Source organism: Lathyrus oleraceus, chromosome 5 (assembly GCF_024323335.1).
Source record: "Lathyrus oleraceus cultivar Zhongwan6 chromosome 5, CAAS_Psat_ZW6_1.0, whole genome shotgun sequence".
Taxonomy (NCBI): domain Eukaryota; kingdom Viridiplantae; phylum Streptophyta; class Magnoliopsida; order Fabales; family Fabaceae; genus Lathyrus; species Lathyrus oleraceus.
Window position 1 is genome coordinate 527,061,489 of NC_066583.1, and position 19,518 is coordinate 527,081,006.

The 19,518-nt window shown below is 34.8% G+C and overlaps 2 protein-coding genes across 2 annotated transcripts; one reads left to right on the plus strand and one right to left on the minus strand.

Moving 5' to 3' along the window:
• The first annotated feature begins 2,473 nt into the window (after positions 1-2,473).
• LOC127086078 (uncharacterized) lies at positions 2,474-6,422 on the plus strand. Its single transcript, XM_051026763.1, has 2 exons — positions 2,474-2,943; positions 3,199-6,422. Exon 2 carries the CDS (start codon positions 3,360-3,362, stop codon positions 6,294-6,296), a length of 2,937 nt encoding a protein of 978 aa, XP_050882720.1. The 5' UTR covers positions 2,474-2,943; positions 3,199-3,359; the 3' UTR covers positions 6,297-6,422.
• Positions 6,423-13,587: 7,165 nt separating this feature from the next.
• LOC127086079 (uncharacterized protein At4g26450) lies at positions 13,588-19,318 on the minus strand. The gene is made up of 4 exons (XM_051026764.1): positions 16,902-19,318; positions 15,995-16,184; positions 15,749-15,797; positions 13,588-14,010 (listed from the first exon to the last, which is right to left on the minus strand). The coding sequence occupies exons 1-4, from the start codon at positions 18,992-18,994 to the stop codon at positions 13,958-13,960; spliced, it is 2,385 nt and encodes a 794-aa protein (XP_050882721.1). The 5' UTR covers positions 18,995-19,318; the 3' UTR covers positions 13,588-13,957.
• Positions 19,319-19,518: the final 200 nt, after the last annotated feature.

A 19,518-nucleotide genomic window follows, 5' to 3' on the forward strand; every position in this document is an offset into this window, starting at 1 on the left:
ACCTGAAAATAGGAAAGAAAAAGACAAGGTCTCGCAACCAAATCTTGGGTTCGGGAGTCGGTTATGCGAAGGGAAGGTATTAGCACCCCTACGCATCCGTAGTACTCTACGGGATCCACTTATGCGGTTTCTGTTTAAAGGGTATGGGTTTGCCTAATGCGCTATTTACTAAAAAGGTTAAGAGAAATGACTCGCGCGGATGTCGCATCCACTGCATACGTATCTCATCTGAATATGAGAATCAGAGTCTTCGTAGCTCGGCTGACCTATGGGTTGGGGGTAATTGTGCTCGCTAAGACATCGCGTCTTATGCCTACGTATCTCATCTGGAATGAGAATCAGAGCAAGCCGTAGTTCGACTAACTACGGGATTATGGATTATGTTACGGGGTGAACAACGTTACTACGCAATCTACCGGATGCTCGACCTTTGGAGACTTACTCGCCTGTAGTAGAAGGAGTAAACGTGTTGCTTTGGGTTTTAGGTTTTGTTTGCGTTGTAGGAACGCGCATGCAAAAAGGAAGTCCTAGGCGGAGGAACAGTGCTACCTAAATTGGCATGCAAACGGGAGACTATGCGAAGCCTCGCATCCTATGGGGAAACAATCACATCACACAAAACATATATCTTGAAATAGAAAAAATGCCACCAAGGGGCTCAAACATTGCCTCCTATCGAGGTCTTCCAGCTAAGAAACAGTAGAAATAAAAGGGAAGAAGTAAAATACCACACGGATCAAGATCCGAAGTTACAGCAATTAAAGGATAAGCGACCCTGAGATTCTCCCAAGCTGATGCCATCAAAGAAAACCAATCAGTACGGGAAATCGGAATAAACCTCCGGAGGGTATCCCTGCGAGAATATGTGAGCCCTCACAAAAACTCAACAAAAGGGGTTAGGCAAACAGGATGAAATCAAAAGATAACAAGGCCATGGCAACACAAAGAACAGGTTAGAACAAAACGGAATAAAAGCAGATACTGTCACATTCGCGACTGCTTCGTCTAGCGAAAGCCTAGCGAAGCTTCGCTGCGTGCTCGCCTAGCGAAGCGGCTAGCGAGCACCTGCGGGATTTGGATTTCCCATTGGTACCTGCACGATGTTAAAGATTCCAGATCCTATGGCATTCACCTCATAAACGAAATTGTTAAACAGTCAAGGCATAAATCACATATTCATACACAAATATAACCCTGTGGGCCAAACATGAGGTTACCTCATATATTCAGTATTCAATCTGAGGCATAGAGTAATAGGAACAGAGGCATACCTGATGAGAGAGATCGATCGAACGACGCGGCTGGATTTGCGAAGCTCTGTTAGGGTTTGCGTGAGGCGGAATGAACTTCTCAGGGCTGCCCGAAGGTTGCTGCAGAGTAGTTCCTAGGTTTGAAACTCCACGTGAACTCCAAGTCTATTTCTCAGGGAATTTCCAAGTGTCTGAAACCCTACTGAAACTCTTATATTTATAGCTGATTTTCGTGGACTTGTGGGCTTGGAATGAGGGAGACCCAAGTCCAAAATAATTTGTTATATTTTATTTATTTATTTTAATTTTTTTTTATTTTTTTTTTTAGGAAAAATGAAGGGTAAATTTTGGGGTATTACAGGTACCGTTCACCGCCGATTGACAATGGAAGGAAGATTTAGTTCAACAAATTTGAGCTCAAGACACAAGCGGATGTAAGGGTTATGTGGAATACGTATTTCTGTTTCGAAACAAAAGTTCCGCTCGAGTTGGAAGCAACGATTTCAAGATCGGGCGAAGATATTCTGAAGATGTTGAAGCGTTCACTTGGATATTGAAGTGTAATGTTGCATTTTATGTTGAACACATCTATGTAATTCTAATTTTATTTTATGAATCTTCATTTCAATTTGAAAAATTACATATTTTTGGATCTGATACTAATGTGTCTGTCTTACGGAAATGTAACTACGAAAACTTTCAAAGATAAAATAAACCAAATAATAGGGTCTCACTTAGAATGGTATGTGTTGAGTGTGTGTTGGGGTGCGTACGAATGTGCATCTCTGAAAACGGGAAATATTTTTGGATTTTCGCGTGATGTCTAATGAGCATATAAGCCGCATTAAGAAATCCTCTATCTTAATCACTTAATCACTATAAGTCTCGCAATTGATAGTATGCCTTGCACAATTTTAGACATTATCGTAAAACATTTTAAATAGAACTGACTTAATATGCGACTTATACGATAAATTTTTCAAAAAATCAGAAAACAATAATATATTTATTACATATTAATTTGTCAAATATATATTTATTTTGATTTTATACATTGGTTTGCAAATGTTAGTTCAGTAAGAAAAAAAAAACTCTTTGAAAGTTTAGATTTACTAAAAAAAAAAAAGTTATAGTAGTTGAGCATTGAAGTGTATAATTCTATAAAAAAAATGATTACTACTTCATAGTACAGTTTTTTCTTTTTTCTGTATCGAAATAAAACAACAATGATCTATAAAAAGATTTACTAAAAAAGTTTTTATTTATCTATTTTTAATTGCAAGAGCTGACACAAATTCAAAGCCAATTGCATAAAACAAAACCAAAATTGCACGTATATTTATTATTGAAATATTACACCATACTCTTTTTTCTTGGTACACACACCAAGTGTTTGATTATTTGTATTATATGTTTTGTCAGAGATATCAGTATTGTAAGTTGAATTCAAACCTTGAAGAATCAACCCTCATGTTAGATTCCCTGCAACCCTATTCAACTGAGAGAGAGAGAGAGAAAGAGGGTACCCTAGAAGTGGACACAGATAAGGGCCATGTGAAATTTCTCTCTCCCTTTCTAAGTACATTTTGAAGTTGAAATAGTAGAAAGCTGAGGGAAAAATTGCAATGGTTCAGAGCAGAAGCATATATTAGCATCATTGTCATCAAATCAACCCTATCATGCTTTGAAAAAGGTTAGTATAGTGTAACTTTCTTGCTACATAAGCATAAAAAATGTTCTCTTAATTGGAGTGAAGTCTTTGTATCACCAAAACCTGTGAAATGTGTATCAGTGTCGGTGTCAGTGTCATTATCGTGTATCTGGTGTTTGTGATTGATATTTGAATACTAAAATCCAAGCTATGAGTATATCCTACACACGCTAGCATCTTTGTGTTTGAGTTTTTTCATCATTGTCTAACATTGCAGCAAATAATGGTTTTTGTCAGATTCAATCAGACACATTATTCAGGTCTTCAGTTTTCCTGCAGCAAATAATGGTACCTTTGAAAGAACCTATACCCTACCTAGAGTTATTTGCACCAACCACTTGTGTTAGACTTGAGTGATTCATTTTTTTAGCCATCTTTGAACCGAAGAGTTCTTATTCATGGACATTGAAACTAAGATAGTGAACCCTAGTAACACACTCAAAATTAAGATTGCAACAAGTAGTAGCAAAAAACAAAGTGATGATAGTTCAAGTTTACCTTCACCAAACACAAAAACTTCCATAGAATCATCATCATCACCTTATGATCAATCTCCTCTTGTTTCACCGCCTTCATCAGCATTTGTTTCAGCTTTGCAATCTCCATATATATCTCCAAGAGCCACAATTCCAAACCCTAATAGTACTATTACTACTACTACTACAAATCCTTCAACTCCAGAAGATGTTCCTAGTAGTTCCTACACTCCTCCTTCTGATCCTTATGAGTTTTCTGATGACACTTCTGATACAAAGCTCAAATTTATGACATGTGTTCCTGAAACAGTTCCTCCAAGAATCTCATTCTCATTTCCAGTTCCTAGGGTTTCCTTTGGGAAAACCTCTGTTTCCCCTGCTACTAAAAATTCCAAACTTGGAAGCTGTGATGTCTACATTGGATTCCATGGACAAAATCCGAATCTTATTCGCTTCTGCAAGTGGCTTAAATCTGAGCTTGAGCTTCAAGGGATTGATTGTTTACTTGCTGATAGGTCAAAGTATTCAGATATTCAAAGCCATGAGATCGCTGATAGAGTCATTTGCTCGGTCGCATTCGGTTTAGTGGTCGTCACAAGTTCGAGTTTCCTCAACCGGTTAAGCATGGAAGAGGTGAGATTTTTTGCTCAAAAGAAGAATTTGATTCCTATATTCTTTGACACATTGCCTGCTGAGATTATATCACTTCTTAATTGCAATTCAATTGATAAAGAATGTAAAGAAGCGATCGACGGACTCGTGAAATGTAATGAGTTCTGTTTAGAAGCTAATGATGGTAATTTAAGAAGTTGCATATCGAAAGTTTCGAGTATTTTAAGAGCAAGACTTGGTAGGAAGAATGTTGGTCATAAGGATAATCATAGTATGCTAGGGTTTGAGGATTTATTACCTTTTCCAAAGAATGCATATTTTGTGGGAAGAGAGAAAGAGATTATGGAGATTGAAGGTTTACTTTTTGGAAATCGGAATTTTTGTACAGAACAACACGTTCAAGACCATTGCAGAGCAAGTGGTAGCGGACAAAGTGAAGGCCTTGCAGACGAAGAAAGTGAAACTACGGTTGGAAAAGGCGGTGGTGGAAGGTATATAAGCTTAGAGATAGGGAGGAACAAAGAACCAAATTTAGAAGCATGGATTGAACAACCGATTATAGGAAACAATTCATCGAAGAGGTTGAAGAATAAGAAGTCGAAAAATGGAAGCTACAATAAGAGTTTATGTAGTATTAGCAGCGTGATTTGCATTAGCGGAGTCTCTGGTATTGGAAAATCGGAATTGGCGTTAGAGTTTGCTCATAGATGTTACCAAAGGTACAAGATGGTTTTGTGGATTGGTGGCGAAGCTAGAAATCTTAGGCAGAACATATTGAACTTGTCAAGAAATTTCGGTTTAGATGTTGGTGCCGATTCCGAGACAGAAAGAGGTAGAATTCGAAGCTTCGAGGAGCAAGAATTAGAAGCGTTCAAGAGAATCAAGAGGGAACTTTTCGGTGACACGCCTTTCTTGTTGATAATTGATAATCTTGAGACTGAAGAGGAATGGTGGGAAGGGAAAGATTTGTATGATTTGATACCGAAAAACAACACAGGAGGGACTCATGTCATTATTACTACTAAACTTTCCAAGGTAAAGAACTATGATACGATTCATCTCCCTCCATTGCCATTATCTGATGCAATGATTTTGATAAGAGGAAGAAAAAGAAAAGAGTATTCGATGGATGAAGTAAATTTCCTCGAAAAATTCTATGAGAAACTTGGTAGATTAAGCTTTGGTTTGATGATGATCGGTTCGCTGTTGTCTGAACTTGCAGTTAGTCCTTCTGCACTCTTCGAGTCCATTAACCAAGTTCCGCTGAATGAAGATTCAATCTCTGGTTATATGAGTACTTCACAAGAACAATGGTGCAAGAACAATCTTTTCCTCATGAAGACTTTTCTTTTTTGTTTCGAAACTTTGGAGAAAACTAAAGCGAAAGGGAATGTTCTTGCTATAAGAATGCTTCTTGTTGGTGGTTGGTTTTCTCCTGCTCCAATTTCAGTCAGTTTGTTAACCAATGCAGCGAAGAGTGTTTCCACAAGTGAAAACCATCTCAAGAAGTGGACAAACTGTACAAGCCTAACATCGAGTTGTTTATCACCGCGCACGTGGAAAGACGAAGAAGACTCGGCTATACTACTTGTGAAATTTGGACTAGCAAAAAGGACTAATCTACATGAGGATGGAATCTGGCTTCATTTCCATTCCATAACACAAACATTTGCTAAAAGAAAAGGCGGCTTGAAATACGCAAAGGCTGCGATCCAAGGAGTAAGAAAAATAAGCAACCATGTAATCTCAGATCATTTATGGGAATCAGCTTTTCTTGTTTTCGGATTCAAATCCGAGCCACCGGCCGTGGAGCTAAAGGCAACCGACATGGTTTTATACATCAAAAGAACAGCTCTTCCTCTCGCAATTCAAGCCTTCACCTTGTTTTCGAGATGCAATTCGTCTTTAGAACTCTTAAAAGTCTGCACGAACGCACTCGAGGAAGTTGAAAAGTCTTTTGTGACTCAAATACAAGATTGGTCTCATGATTCAATTTGTTGGAAGAAAAGATTGCAAAGAAGACAAAAGGTTGATGAGTATGTGTGGCAAGATGTTACCTTGTTGAAGGCAACATTGCTTGAGACAAGAGCTAAGTTGTTAGCTAGAGGAGGAGAGTTAGACAGTGGTAAGGAACTTTGTAGGACATGTATTAGTATTAGAACTGTGATGCTTGGACATAACCATGCACTAACCTTAGCTGCTCAAGAGACACTAGCTAGGTTGGTGAGAATGAGGAGTAAGATATGAGTATGTTTTGTTCATTGCAAGTACTATTAATTAGATAGTGTAATTTGAAAAAAAAATGTTAGTGCTCTTTAATTGATTATGTTATTGATGTTAAAATTTTAAACTCTCAATAAAAAAAGGTGCAAACTCAATCGTATCGGAGAAAGTTCTCAAGAAAATTCATAAATTATTCCCTAATATGATATTACAAATTTATATTTTATAATTTTCTCTTAAATTTTTTAATTATGACTAAAACAACACCAATTATCTTGTTTGTAATTTAATGTCAAAACATTTATTAATCTTAAACCAAAAAAATGATTAATCTCAAATTTCTACAATACCATCATATATGGAAGGAAGCCTTGAAGACAAGCAATTAACACAGTTATATTAATTTACATGTCTATCATTTTGTATAACTATAATTTAAGATTCTTGACCCAAAAAAATATAATTTAAGATAAAGGAAGTCATGGAGGAACAGAAACATTTGTTTAAGTTTTTTAGGGGACAAAGTGGTAATACCATCGCATAGATATGCGAGATCTCAAATTCAAATTTTATTGATGACAATCGGTCTAACAATATTAATATTCTTCAGTTAGTTTTTTCTATAGTAAAGCTTTATTAATAAACCAAACCAAGAAATACAAATATCATTAGGCAATTATGGAACATATTTTGTACATAGCTTAAGAATAGTTCTAATAAAAAACCCTAGAGGTAATAATAAAAGTATTTTGAGTAATTCAAGTATTGTAATTGGTTAATATTTGAGATTAATCGGTTATCATTGAAGGTGTTATTATTGTAGTGTCAGCTATAATCGGTTAATCATTTGATATAACCGGTTACAGACCTGAGTTTTTGCATTTTTTAATTATATACTTGTATGTTTTAGGTCTGAATCATTTTGTAACACTGGTATAAATGTCTTTGGAGACATTCTTATTTCAAAGTGATGTGAATAACACTTCTCTCTCTCTCTCTCTCCACATTCCAATTTTCTCCACCATTTTTCACCAATCTTGTGGTTCAAAGTTCTAACATTTGGCGTCAAAAGCCTACCTAATTTTGATACACAAACACCTAGTGTTCAACATGAATTCTATCTCCAATGAAAGAATCCTTGCAAACCTACTTATCCTTGATGCGAAGAATTACGACAAATGGTGCAAGCAATTGAAACTACCAAGATGCTCTTGAAGTGATAAAAAACATGGTGAATCCCTTTGTCCGAGGTGCAACAAATGCACAACAAGCAATGCATAAGGAAGAGAAGAAGAAAGATTTCAAGGTGTTGTTTTTTATCCATCAATGTGTGGATGGTGACAACTTTGAGAATGTTGGTGATTGTGAATCTTCAAAGCAAGTGTGAGAGATCTTAGAGAAGGCGTACACATGGGTTGATAAGGCGAAGGTGATGAGGTGAGAAACTCACAACTGTAAGCTTGGATTGATTTAAATGGAAAAAAAATGAGACAACCAACAATTTCACAACAAAAATCATTCGATCAATGAATCAAGTGAAGACATGCGAAGAAATAATCATAGAGCAGTATAATATCGCGAAAATCTTGCGCTCTTTAACACCAAGATTTGACAATATAGTTGTAGCGATTAAGGAATCGAAGGATCTTGCGACGATAAGCAAAGATGAGTTACAAAGCTCTCTTGAGGATCATGAGAAAAGGATGGAGGAGAGAAATAATGACAAAGCAAACGCGGAGATCACTTTGCAAGTTTGCTTCAACGAGAAGGACAAGAGATTGAAAGAAAAATGACCCATAACGAGTAAAGGGAATTTTCAAAAATTTGGTGGAAGAGAGTATCAAAATTCCAAGAATTCGACTTGTCAAATGGGTGAGAGCAGCTGCAAAAAAAATGATGGTCAAGGCAACGTTAGAGGTGAAAAGAAGAGGTTTGCCAAAAGCAAGGAGCAATGCTTTAGGTGTCAAAGGTTTGGTCATTTTGCAAAAGAGTGCAATGAGGACAAGAAGGAACCTCAAGGAGATGAAGTTACGGTTGAAAGACAAGAGTTTGATGAAGAGAATACAATCTTGGTCATGATCGCTGAAGGAAATTGCAACAACATTAGGCTACAGGACAACAGCAACAACAATTCTGGAAATTATGCAAAAATAGGTTGTAATCGGTTACATGATATGGTTAACCAGTTACATGCAGAAGATAATTCCATGATGAGTATGAAATGAGTTCAATGCAGCGAAGAATGGTATTTGGACTCGGGTTGTTCTACTCATATGACGGGGAGGAAGGATTGGTTTGTTAAAATCAATCGTGCTATGAAGAACAAAGTGAAGTTCACAGATGACACCACTCTAGCGGCCGATGGGATCGGTGATGTTTTGATCATGAGAAGGGATGGTGGGCATTCCTTGATCAAATATGTTTTGTACATTCCAGAAATCAAATATAACCTTCTAAGTATTGGTCAATTACTTGAGAAGGGTTATAAGATTCACATGGAAAATAAGGGGTTGTGTGTTATGGATGCAAACTGAGCTTTGGTCCTTAAAGCGCCTATGACTACCAATAGAACCTTCAAGGTTTAGCTGAAGGTTATGGAGCATAGATGTCTTTCCACAACAACAAGTCGAGAATAGTGGATATGGCAATATCGTCTTGGGAATCTCAATTTTAAAGATCTCAAAGACTTGCAAAAGAACATTATGGTAACGGGTGATCAGTGCATTTTGATGCACATTATTCTATAACTGTACTTAGGCATTTACCTAGTTTGTTTTGCTTATTTTACTATCTTATTATGTTTTTAGATTTAAGTTCATGTTTGCCTTTAATCTATTTTCGTTTGTTGTTTTCAGTTTTAGCGGTTATTTGATACATGTTCACTGTTCGGATCATAATTGGAGCTACGAGATGCCGTTTTACGTGTTATGATATGCGTTGGAAAGCTAAAATAAAGAGCTACAACTTTCATGTTGAAGACAAAATCTGATTCAGAGTGCAAGAGTATCACATAATTCATTAAAGTTTCGTACTTTAGGAAATAATTTGTTTTGGGTCATTTTTTGGACCGAATTTATATTTTTCGACCCAATTTGAATTATAAGTACAATTCTTATTATGTTTAAAAGGAGCATCCGTGGTACTGTAGCACATCACGTATTATTCACGACAACTTTTTGCTCTATACGATTATGAAGAGGAACTAATCTTCTAGAGTCAATCTGCTGTAACTGAGTTTTCAACGCTTTGAGATTTTTATTTTATCAATTAAATTTAGTTTCTCTTTCAATTCTATTCTATTAAAATTCATTTGCTTATGGAATGGTTTTGATTAAATTCGTATGATTGCATTCCTAACTGTTAATCGTCGTTTATGTCGCTTTGTCGTTAAATCGCGTTTGTAAATCGTGTTTGCTTAATTCACGATTGCATTAATCTGTTTGTTTAATTCGGAATATAGGAATATTAATTTGTCTTATATCTATCGTGTTTGTCAATCGATATTGAATCGAATAGAGATCGAAGTCGCTTAGGGAATTGGTAGGTAAAAATCAGTGATTAGCCAGAAACCGAAAATAGTAGATTGACTTAATTTATAATCTCTTATTTTAATCACTTATTTACTTTATTTTCTTAATCGCTCCCTAAATCATAAACCCCCCAAATCGATTTCAGTAGGTTAATAATAATATAAGAATCCTTGCGATACGATACTTGAGTTGTCGCTTCCGCTAAACTACAGTTTTTTAATTACTCGTTTTGACTCGTGCGCGACAGCGGATCAACGGGATTGCCATTGATTAACATATCAGCTGAAATTTATGAAGAATGTGTGCAAGTGATGCAACATAAGGGTAAATCCAACAAGGATGCAGATTGCAGAACTAAGAATCATCTTGAGATGGTGTATTCAGATGTTGTTGACATTGGTGGCAATAAATATTTCGTCACATTCATCGATGATCATGTAGAAAGCTATGGAAATACCTAATTAAGAGAAAGGATGCGGTATTTGAAGTGTTTAAGAAGTTCAATAAGGAAAAAAGGTTTGCTTCAAAGACTCCAAGATTGTGAGTTATTCCGAGACAACAAGTCAATGATTATGGTGATTTCGTCCATTTTACAATCATGGTTGAATTCAAACCTGTTAAAATGGAAGAGGCTTTAAGTGATCCAAAGTGGATTTGTGTTATGAACGAGGAGTTGGAATAAATTGAGAAGAATAATACTTGAGAGTTGGTTGATTTATCGGACGGAAGGAATCCAATTGGTGTGAAATGGGTGTTCAAAGTGTAATTTTGCATTTTATGTTGAACTCATCCATGTATCATAATTTTATTTTATGAATCTTAATTTCAATTTGAAAAATTACATGTTTTTGGATCTGGTACTGATGTGTTTGTCTTACAGAAATGTAACTACGGAAAACTTTCGGAGATAAAATAAACCAAACAATAAGGCATCACTTAAAATGATATGTGTGGAATGTGTGTTGGGGTGCGTCCAAAGATGCATCTCCGAAAATGAGAGCTATTTTGAATTTTCACGTGGTGTCTAATGAACATATATATGATGCATTAAGAAATCCTCTACTTTAATCATTATAAGGCTCGCGATTGATAATTTGTCTTGTATAATTTTAGATATTATCCTGAAACATTTTAAATAGAGCGACTTAATATGCAACTTGATCTGATAATTTTTTCAGTGTAATTTTTTCAAAAAATCAGAAAGCAATAATATATTTATTATATATTAATTTCTCAAATATATATTTATTTTGATTTTATACATTGGTTTGCAAATTGTTAGTTCAGCGAAAAAAAATCTCTTTGAAAGTTTAGATTTTCCGAGAAAAAAAAACAGTAGTTGAACATTGAAGTGTATAATTCTATAAAAAAAATTATTACTACTTCATAGTACAGTTTTTTCTGTATTGAAACAAAACAACAATGATCTATAAAAACAAGTTTTTTAATTCTAACAATATTATGTTGATAAGGTTTTTGTTTATCTGTTTTTAATTGCAAGAACTGACACAAATAGTATTAATTAGATAGTTTAATTGAAAAAAAGTATGTTAGTGCTCTTTAATTGATTATGTTATTGATGTTAAAATTTTAAACTGTCAATAGAATATCTAGTAGTTACCCTACTATAAACATGGGATTTTTTTTTAATAAAATTAAATTATTGAATAAAAAATAAAAAATAAAAAATAAAAAGAATGGGGTATAAAGTCCAATCCAATCAAACAACTATTTAAAAATGATAGATGCAAATGTTCAATTTTCTTTATAATTTTTTCTTCAAAAACACAACTAAAAATGAATTTCATTAAGTGTCATTATAAAAAAATCTAGGTTTACTTTATTTGTAAAATATTTTTTTATTTGATCAAAGAAACAATATTTATATTAAAAATATATGAATTATTAATATTAAGTCAATTTCAAACTAAATAATTTTCCAATTTTTTTTATTGATAACAAATATAATTTCATGCAATGCAATTCACTTTGAAAATAAGATTCAATTTAAATTCTAATTAGAAAACTCTCGAGAATTCTATTGATTCAGAATACGTCGGAAGATATATCTTTAAAATCTAAATATATTCTTCTATTTTTATGTGGTGTCATATTAATCCATATTTTCTCCATTTTGAATATTTCACAAGAATTAAAAAATGAGATTAATTGTTATGCACTGTCAGTGTAAAAAAAAATTACAGTGTCAATGCATCACAATCATCTGTTTATATTATTTTTTAAATGTTTAAAATAAAAGTCAAACATTTCAAATAGAGATTAATTACTATACACTGTCAGCGTAAAAAGTTTTACAGCGTCGGTTCATCACCATCACCCGTTTGTATTACTTTATAGATTTTTAAAATAAAAGTCAAACTTCTTTTAATATCCAACGTCTATAATTAAGTGATGGTGTAAAACTCTTTTACACTAACAATGTATTTCAATTAATCTCTTTCAAATATATCAGTGGTTGTGGTTAATTGACCGTGTAAAAAATCTTTACACTGTCGGTGTATATCAATTAAATTCTTAAGAAATTTAATTATTATTGTATAAAAAAAATAAATGACGTATGATTTTACAATAATCTGTATAATTTATATATGAAAGAGAAATAAAAAGAATTAAAAATAATAATAATAATAAATATTTAAGAGTATATTAAAAAAATATATAAATATTATATTATAAAATAACTTATAATTTAAGACAATTAAAAAAAACATCTTATAATTTTAAAAAAAAAAGATAAGAATTAAAATTCTCAAATAATATAGACTCCCATTACTCTAGCTTATAGAGAGATCTATAAAGAAAAGTGTTGTCTTCCGACGTATATTTTGTTATATTTATATTTATATAGACTTTTCTTTTGTCGAAAATTGTGATGTTTGTCAAATCATTTCATTTGTTTAGCGAATTTCTTACTATCAATTATCAATATTCACATAGATTATTATTATTTATTTATTTTGGTTTTTATGTTTGCTTTAGCGAATTTCTAAGTGTCAATTATTTCAAGAGAATAAAAATGTTTCTCTTTGTCACTCATCCTTATAAAAATAATCATGAAAACAATTTGAAAAATGATTTTTCTTCATCTTACTTTTATAATCACAACCCAAATTGACAATTTAGAAATTATTTGCATAACACTAACATTAGATATGATCCCAAATAATTTGGATGTCCAAAATAAATAAAATATTTGTTTTAGAGTTTCAAACACTAAATAATATATTGATAGTAGTTGTTAGAGATAAATATTTGTTCTCTCCCTTCACTCCTAACAAGGGAGATTTTGTCTTGTATGATGATAAAAATAAATAAATGATCATAGGTTCATACACAATTGATAAGCCACCCAATCCATGTTTGAGACATAACTTGTTGAGTGTTAGGCAGCTACGTCACAAACTTAACAATGTGACTTTGATTTGTTTGTATGCAGAATTGTAAAATCTGTAAATTTTAATAAAATCTCTTCACATGATTATAAAGATAAAACCAACAAACTGAATCAGTGGCATTTACTCAACAAATGCGACAAAGAAGGATGACATTTTACCAGCTTGATTGTTGTAAATACACATGATCATAATGTTAGAAACACTCTCCTCTACTATCTTAACTTATATTCAATTCAATCAATAGTAAACTACTAATTCCTTATATTGTCTCCAACCACGATTTGTCTTTTTTGTTCCTTGTATGTTTTAGTAGAAAACCATTTCCTATCGGAATACTTTTTTAAGAAATGTGTAGCAAGTAACCATATATGTTATAAAATTGGATTCTCAATTAAAACTCACAGGCACACATTACATAACTATAACGGGCTCGATATCTCAACTAAAACGTCGATTTAAAGCCATTTTATCCTACAGATGGCCAATACATACGTGATATTACACCGCGCTATTTTACAAATTTGCATCTCTAAATCTTAATACAATCTAAAGGCCATGTTGTGATGCAGAGGCATTAGCTTATGTAATTCCAAACAGGAGACGGTTTATAAAATTGGAGAGAAAAAATATCCAAAGCAGCCTTTTTCACTTTTCTTGAAACCTAGTAACCTTTTGACTTGTACAACTATGACACATACCGCTGCATAATGTCTCCTGAGAGGATTTGAGTGAGAATGGATCAGAACTTTTGATAATCCTGTGGTGGTGGCTGCTCCCATGGGCGCAAAAAGCCTATACAAAAATCAATTAGTTTAAGTACATATAAATCAGATGAAACCTATTACAAGAATCTGCACATTAATACTTCATTGGTGAGTGATGATAGCAATAAACCTGGTTAGTGTGAATTGTGTACCAGTTCAAAGGTGAACAATGCAGTTATTGACATGATTTGAAAATGTTAAGAGTCTCACATTGGACAATTCATATGGCCTGAATATGTGTTTATAAATGGGGGGCAATCATCACCTTGCAAGCGGTTTTGTAAGGTTGAGTTAGCCCCAACCACGTGTTCTAAGAAAATATTGGTTGCACGCGACAATTTTGCATTTAGTAAAAACATAGAAGTAGTGAGTATGGTCAAAATTGTGACAAAATTGATTATTACCAACATGCACAATTTCCTACATGATTCAGAAAACTACTAAATGCAAATAAACAGCAAGATTCACAGTAGCAAGCACTGGTGAAGAAGATGCATGAGAGAAAAACAAAAATCTTCCATAAATATGACATTGATCAAATCTAATATCAAATTGGATCTAAATGAACTGGAAGTCCTGCTCGTGAGAGAAGAGCACAAGCAGTTAGTCGTGTTGTTTATCCTAAACTTTTGGAATCATACCAGCAGTAACAAGTAACGCCTCAGCATGCTTCTTTGCCACAACAGCCTAAATCTAATCTAAGTACAAAGATGGAACAAGCCTGAATAACCAAGTTACAGTGTTAAGCATCATAAGCACATACGGCCTTATCATTCACCTATATATAGGCTACGCAACTGATCATCACTCATAAATCCTAGGCCAAAAGGGTTGACCAGCAGCAGGAAAATTAACAATTTTGTTGGTTAGATACTCCGATTACCTATCCTTCAGACCTGATCCAAACAAAGGCTGCCCAAAATAGGTAATTTGGATCAAGGAGTGATTAAGTGGTCATAGCAAGTGAACTATAAATCATGCATGAATGAAGGGAAAACATATTGTCTTCTAGTTGGAAAAGCATATAGCATCTGCGATTGTATTGTGCAGCTCCAGATGAAGTCAAAAGGAACAATGAAGTAACAATGCATAGGCAATAAACTTTGTATGTCTCTTACAGAAACAAGTGAGGATGACAGATTGTGCAGATTGGCTGGACCAAAAGTTACTAGTAGAGCGGGTTTGGACAGGTTGTGCATCACCTAAATCAAGTGACATGGTTGACATGTCACATCAATGCATAGCAAGATAGATGTAGTTCTGTCAAATAGCTGTTACAGAGCTATATTGTAGCAGAGTTTGAACAAATCACTCTTGTTCCAGGATACACTATTGACACAATTTGGTAAAAAGTGTTGCCAAATAACATAGCAAACAGCTAAGTGGAATGCGAACAAACAACTATTTTCCACGATCCAAGATTGACAACATTGGATAGATGGCAAGGTTAGGTGGACAGGTTAATCAAGAGTGAAAATTCGATGGTGGGGCTGACCAGAGGATAAAAGACAAGTGTGTGAACTAGAGTGGTCCATAACAAAGGATGTTCATAACTTATAGTAGTAGGAGAACACAGCCAAACAAGAATGCAGGGTAATAACGTTATATAGAACAAACAGACAGCTAGTATCTCCACAATCTCAAAATCCAACGAAAGCATTAATGCGGCAATCTACTCCACCGTCGATTAACGTGTCATCAAAAAGCAACAAAAACAAATAAGAGGTACTTTTAATAAATAAGAGCATTAAAAAGAACTGACATACTTAATTCTCCCAGCGACATGTATATGGAATCATCCTCGGCAAGTGTCCCCTGAAATAAAAGAACGAAAGTATGTGAAATCATCATGGTTATTGATAATCATGTCATCTAAGCAAAGAAAATACAACTGACAAGTTGATTGGCCACTTTCATTGTATATTATAAATGCATGCATTAAACATCAAGTCCACAAAGGTTATATTAAAATGTCAAGTATAAAAAATTCTCAATCAAGCTAGCATCAGTACCGTTCCATTATCAAGGCCTATTTCATTGTGCACTGAATTTATGTCGTCGGATACTGAAGAGCAGTTTGTGAAATCTGTCCCAAGCAACTCTGATATCATCAGCCCATATCCATCCTGAACATCATGTATATCAGCAGCATTTTGAGCATGGCTGGAAAAACCGTCAAGGCCTGTAAACATAGTCTCTGTCCTGTATGTTTGAATGACAACATATTAGTGATAGAGCTGCAAATGATTTTCTCACTAAGTAACTGGGAGAAAGCATGAGAACTAGATCAATTAGAAGTTAGAACCCTGTTTGGATAAACGCCCTAATTAAGCACTTATAGCATAAGAGTTTATCATATAAGTGCTTATTTATAAGATATTTATATAAAAAATATATAAAATAAAGTCAAATTGTTTTCATATAAGCTATAAGCTGTTTTCATGAGTTATCCGGGAGAGCTTATGGAAATAAGCTTCAAACAGCTTAAGGAAATATTTGTTTCCATTAGTTCTCCCAAACAGTTTCACGGGTGTTTATGCTAGTAGATAAACTCGAGTAAATCAATCTAATCAGGCTTTGGTCCTAAATAAAACCATGCAGAAAAAAGGATAAAATAAATAAATTGATATGCTAGTAGATAAACTCAAGTAAGTCAATCCAATCAGGCTTTGGTCCTAAATAAAAGCATGCAGAAAAAAGGATAAAAATAAATAAATTGATATTAGTGAAAGAGCTGCAAGGCAAAGAAAAGATCTTTAAAACTATGTGCTTCAGTTAACTGATATTTTCATTCAGTAACTGAGAAAAAGAATGATAACTAGACCAATTAGGTTGTAACAAACACTAAAATGGAGATGCAGGGTAAAACGATTAACAAAGCTGACATAGAAGCAAGGAACAAATATAGAAGAATCATACTTTCTATCAATACTGTCTATTGCCTTTTCTTCTTGAATGGAATCATTTTCTAGATCAATTACTTCAATCTCTTTGCCATCTGCTCCATGAGTACTGAACTTGCCTGATACACTAGCATGATTCATGGACAGATCGATATCAACGGGTACAGCCTCCTTTGTGTCAGAAACAGCAGGAGAGTAAATAAGAACCGGATGATCAACGTGATTGTCATGAACTTCAGATGTCTCAATGAGATTCAGATCACAAGTTCTAAATGAACTTGGCAATGGTGGCTTCGCCTCTGAACATTGGAAAAATGGCCTATCTCCCTCATCCACAAACTGAGAACTGCTCATAAGGTTCCCTTGATCAGACGTCAAACTCATTTTGTCAACATGTGAAATTGGAATTACATCTTCCTCTGGGCTATCTTTGACCTCAATTGGGGTGTTATGCAAAAAGTATGCCTCGGTCTTTGGTATAGGGGAGGGCAAGGGCTGCCATTCTCTCAGTCTTTTGGTGTCTTCCCTGACATCAACATCTTCTTCTGCAACACGTTTCTCACCCCTTTCCTCAGACATGGAACTGCAGCCTCCAAACTCCGGTAATTCAGCAGTAAACTCTTGGCCTTTATCAGATTGTGACCCAACAGATTGATCTTCCTCGGCTTCACAGGCAGTATCCAATTCTTTCATATCCTCAACATCCTCAACAGAATGGACAGGCTCTTCGCCAGCGTCCGAGTCAATATGCACTATATCATAAGTCTTGTCAGGTAGCAAATTACCTGAGGAGGAGTCTTTAATAGACTCGTTTTCAGCTAAGACTCCAGGTTGTTGAACATCCATAATATCATGAACATTCTCTTCTGCATTGTTCACAAGTTCTACATTGTTCGCAAGTTCAACATTGTTCGCAAGTTCTACATTGTTCGCAAGTTCTACATTGTTCGCAAGCGGAAATGCTTTCAAATTCTTATGAGTCAGCGAAGAGCGTGTCTTGGTAGGCACTTTAACAGATTTGCATAGTGAAAGTAAATCAGTGAAAACCACGCCAGAGCTACTATTTTCCTGATCACTTGATTGAGCAGACGAATTCTTCGAGATACTTGGTTTATCGCCGTCATCACCACTACTACCAAGTCCATCCTTCACCACCTCCTTAACTTTATCAATACTCGTCATATTCTCCAAATCATTGGAACTCCCAACAAACTCAACATCCATATCACACGCATCTTTTCCTTCACCAGAAGAATCTTGTTTCAATTCCAACAATTCACCATCAGACACAGACACCTGATTATTATCGGCCTCGCCTTCCAAATCATTCCCATCCTCACTTGCAGGCACAAATTCATTCAAATTCGATTTCTGCATCAGAGTATCAACATCACCACCACTGCCACTGCCACTGCCACCACCAACAACAACCTCAACCTCAACCTGATTCTGCTGTTGTATCCGATGCTCCTCTTCATCTTGCTGTCTAACACCACTACCACTACCAATATCAATACCACCATCAACATCATCATCATCTTCATCATCCCGAATATCCGAACCACCTACAAATCTATCAGACCATGATCCATTCCTTCTATACTCTCTATTCCCCAAATCAAACCCATTACTCTTGAAACTCCCTCTCCTCCTACTATTACCTTTTTGTCCAAACTGTTCAAACCCTAGTTTCCCCCTCCCAGTAAACCCTCCATCCACACCCGAAACCGCATTATTCCCCAATCGAGCAAGCACCGAAGACCTCCCTCCATCAACCAAATTTTCCCCCACACCACCAATACCAACACCAACACCACCAACATGTTTCTTAAAACTACCATTCTGATTATAAACCTTCAAAGATAATACACTCGGCGGCAACAATCCCTGAAAAACTAAATACTCAGCAGCTAGCCTACCTGCTTCCACAAAAATATCACCACCACCACCATCACCACCGGGGACGGTGGCAGCAGAACCAATAACAGCAGAAACAGAACCTCTGCGATTATTATAACCTCTCCCAAAACCATCACCACCACCGCCACCACCGCGATTGCGATATTCCGAGGCATAAAAGCCTCTCGGACTACGTTGCCGAGGATGCATACTGATTCAATTTCACTCTAACAACAACAATTCAGATCAATCAAAATTCAATGATGATAAAAATTATTAAAATTATAAAAATGATCAAAATTGAAGAATCTGATACAAACACCGAAAATTGAAGAGAATTGAGATGTGAAAGAATCAGATCTGGAAAATTGAAGTGACAGTGAAAACGAAGAAGAAGAATGAAATTGAAGTGGTTGGAAATGGTGAAGAAGGAGAAAGGGAACACGGTAAGTGATGGTGGAAGGAGAAACAGAAGATTAGAGCCTTACGAAATTAGATCTTATTTTATTTTCTTGATTTGTTTCTCCACTATGACTATGTTGATAATGCTCTTTATATTTATTTTTCTTGAATAAATGAAATGCACGCGTGTACGAAACCAAACTACTTTATTTATTTTTGACAGCAAAATTCAAACTGCTTTATTATTATTCCTATTAAAACTACTTTTAGATAAACTACCACAAAATTATTATTATTATTATTATTATTATTTATTATTATTATTATTTTAA

Coding starts and splice junctions, on each gene's coding strand:
- LOC127086079 (XM_051026764.1), bottom strand. CDS start 18,994: ATGCATCCTCGGCAACGTAGTCCGAGAGGCTTTTATGCCTCGGAATAT. Junction 16,185..16,901: donor ATAGACAGTATTGATAGAAA/GTATGATTCTTC, acceptor TCAAACATACAG/GACAGAGACTATGTTTACAG. Junction 14,011..15,748: donor CATGTCGCTGGGAGAATTAA/GTATGTCAGTTC, acceptor ATTTTTGTATAG/GCTTTTTGCGCCCATGGGAG.
- LOC127086078 (XM_051026763.1), top strand. CDS start 3,360: ATGGACATTGAAACTAAGATAGTGAACCCTAGTAACACACTCAAAATT.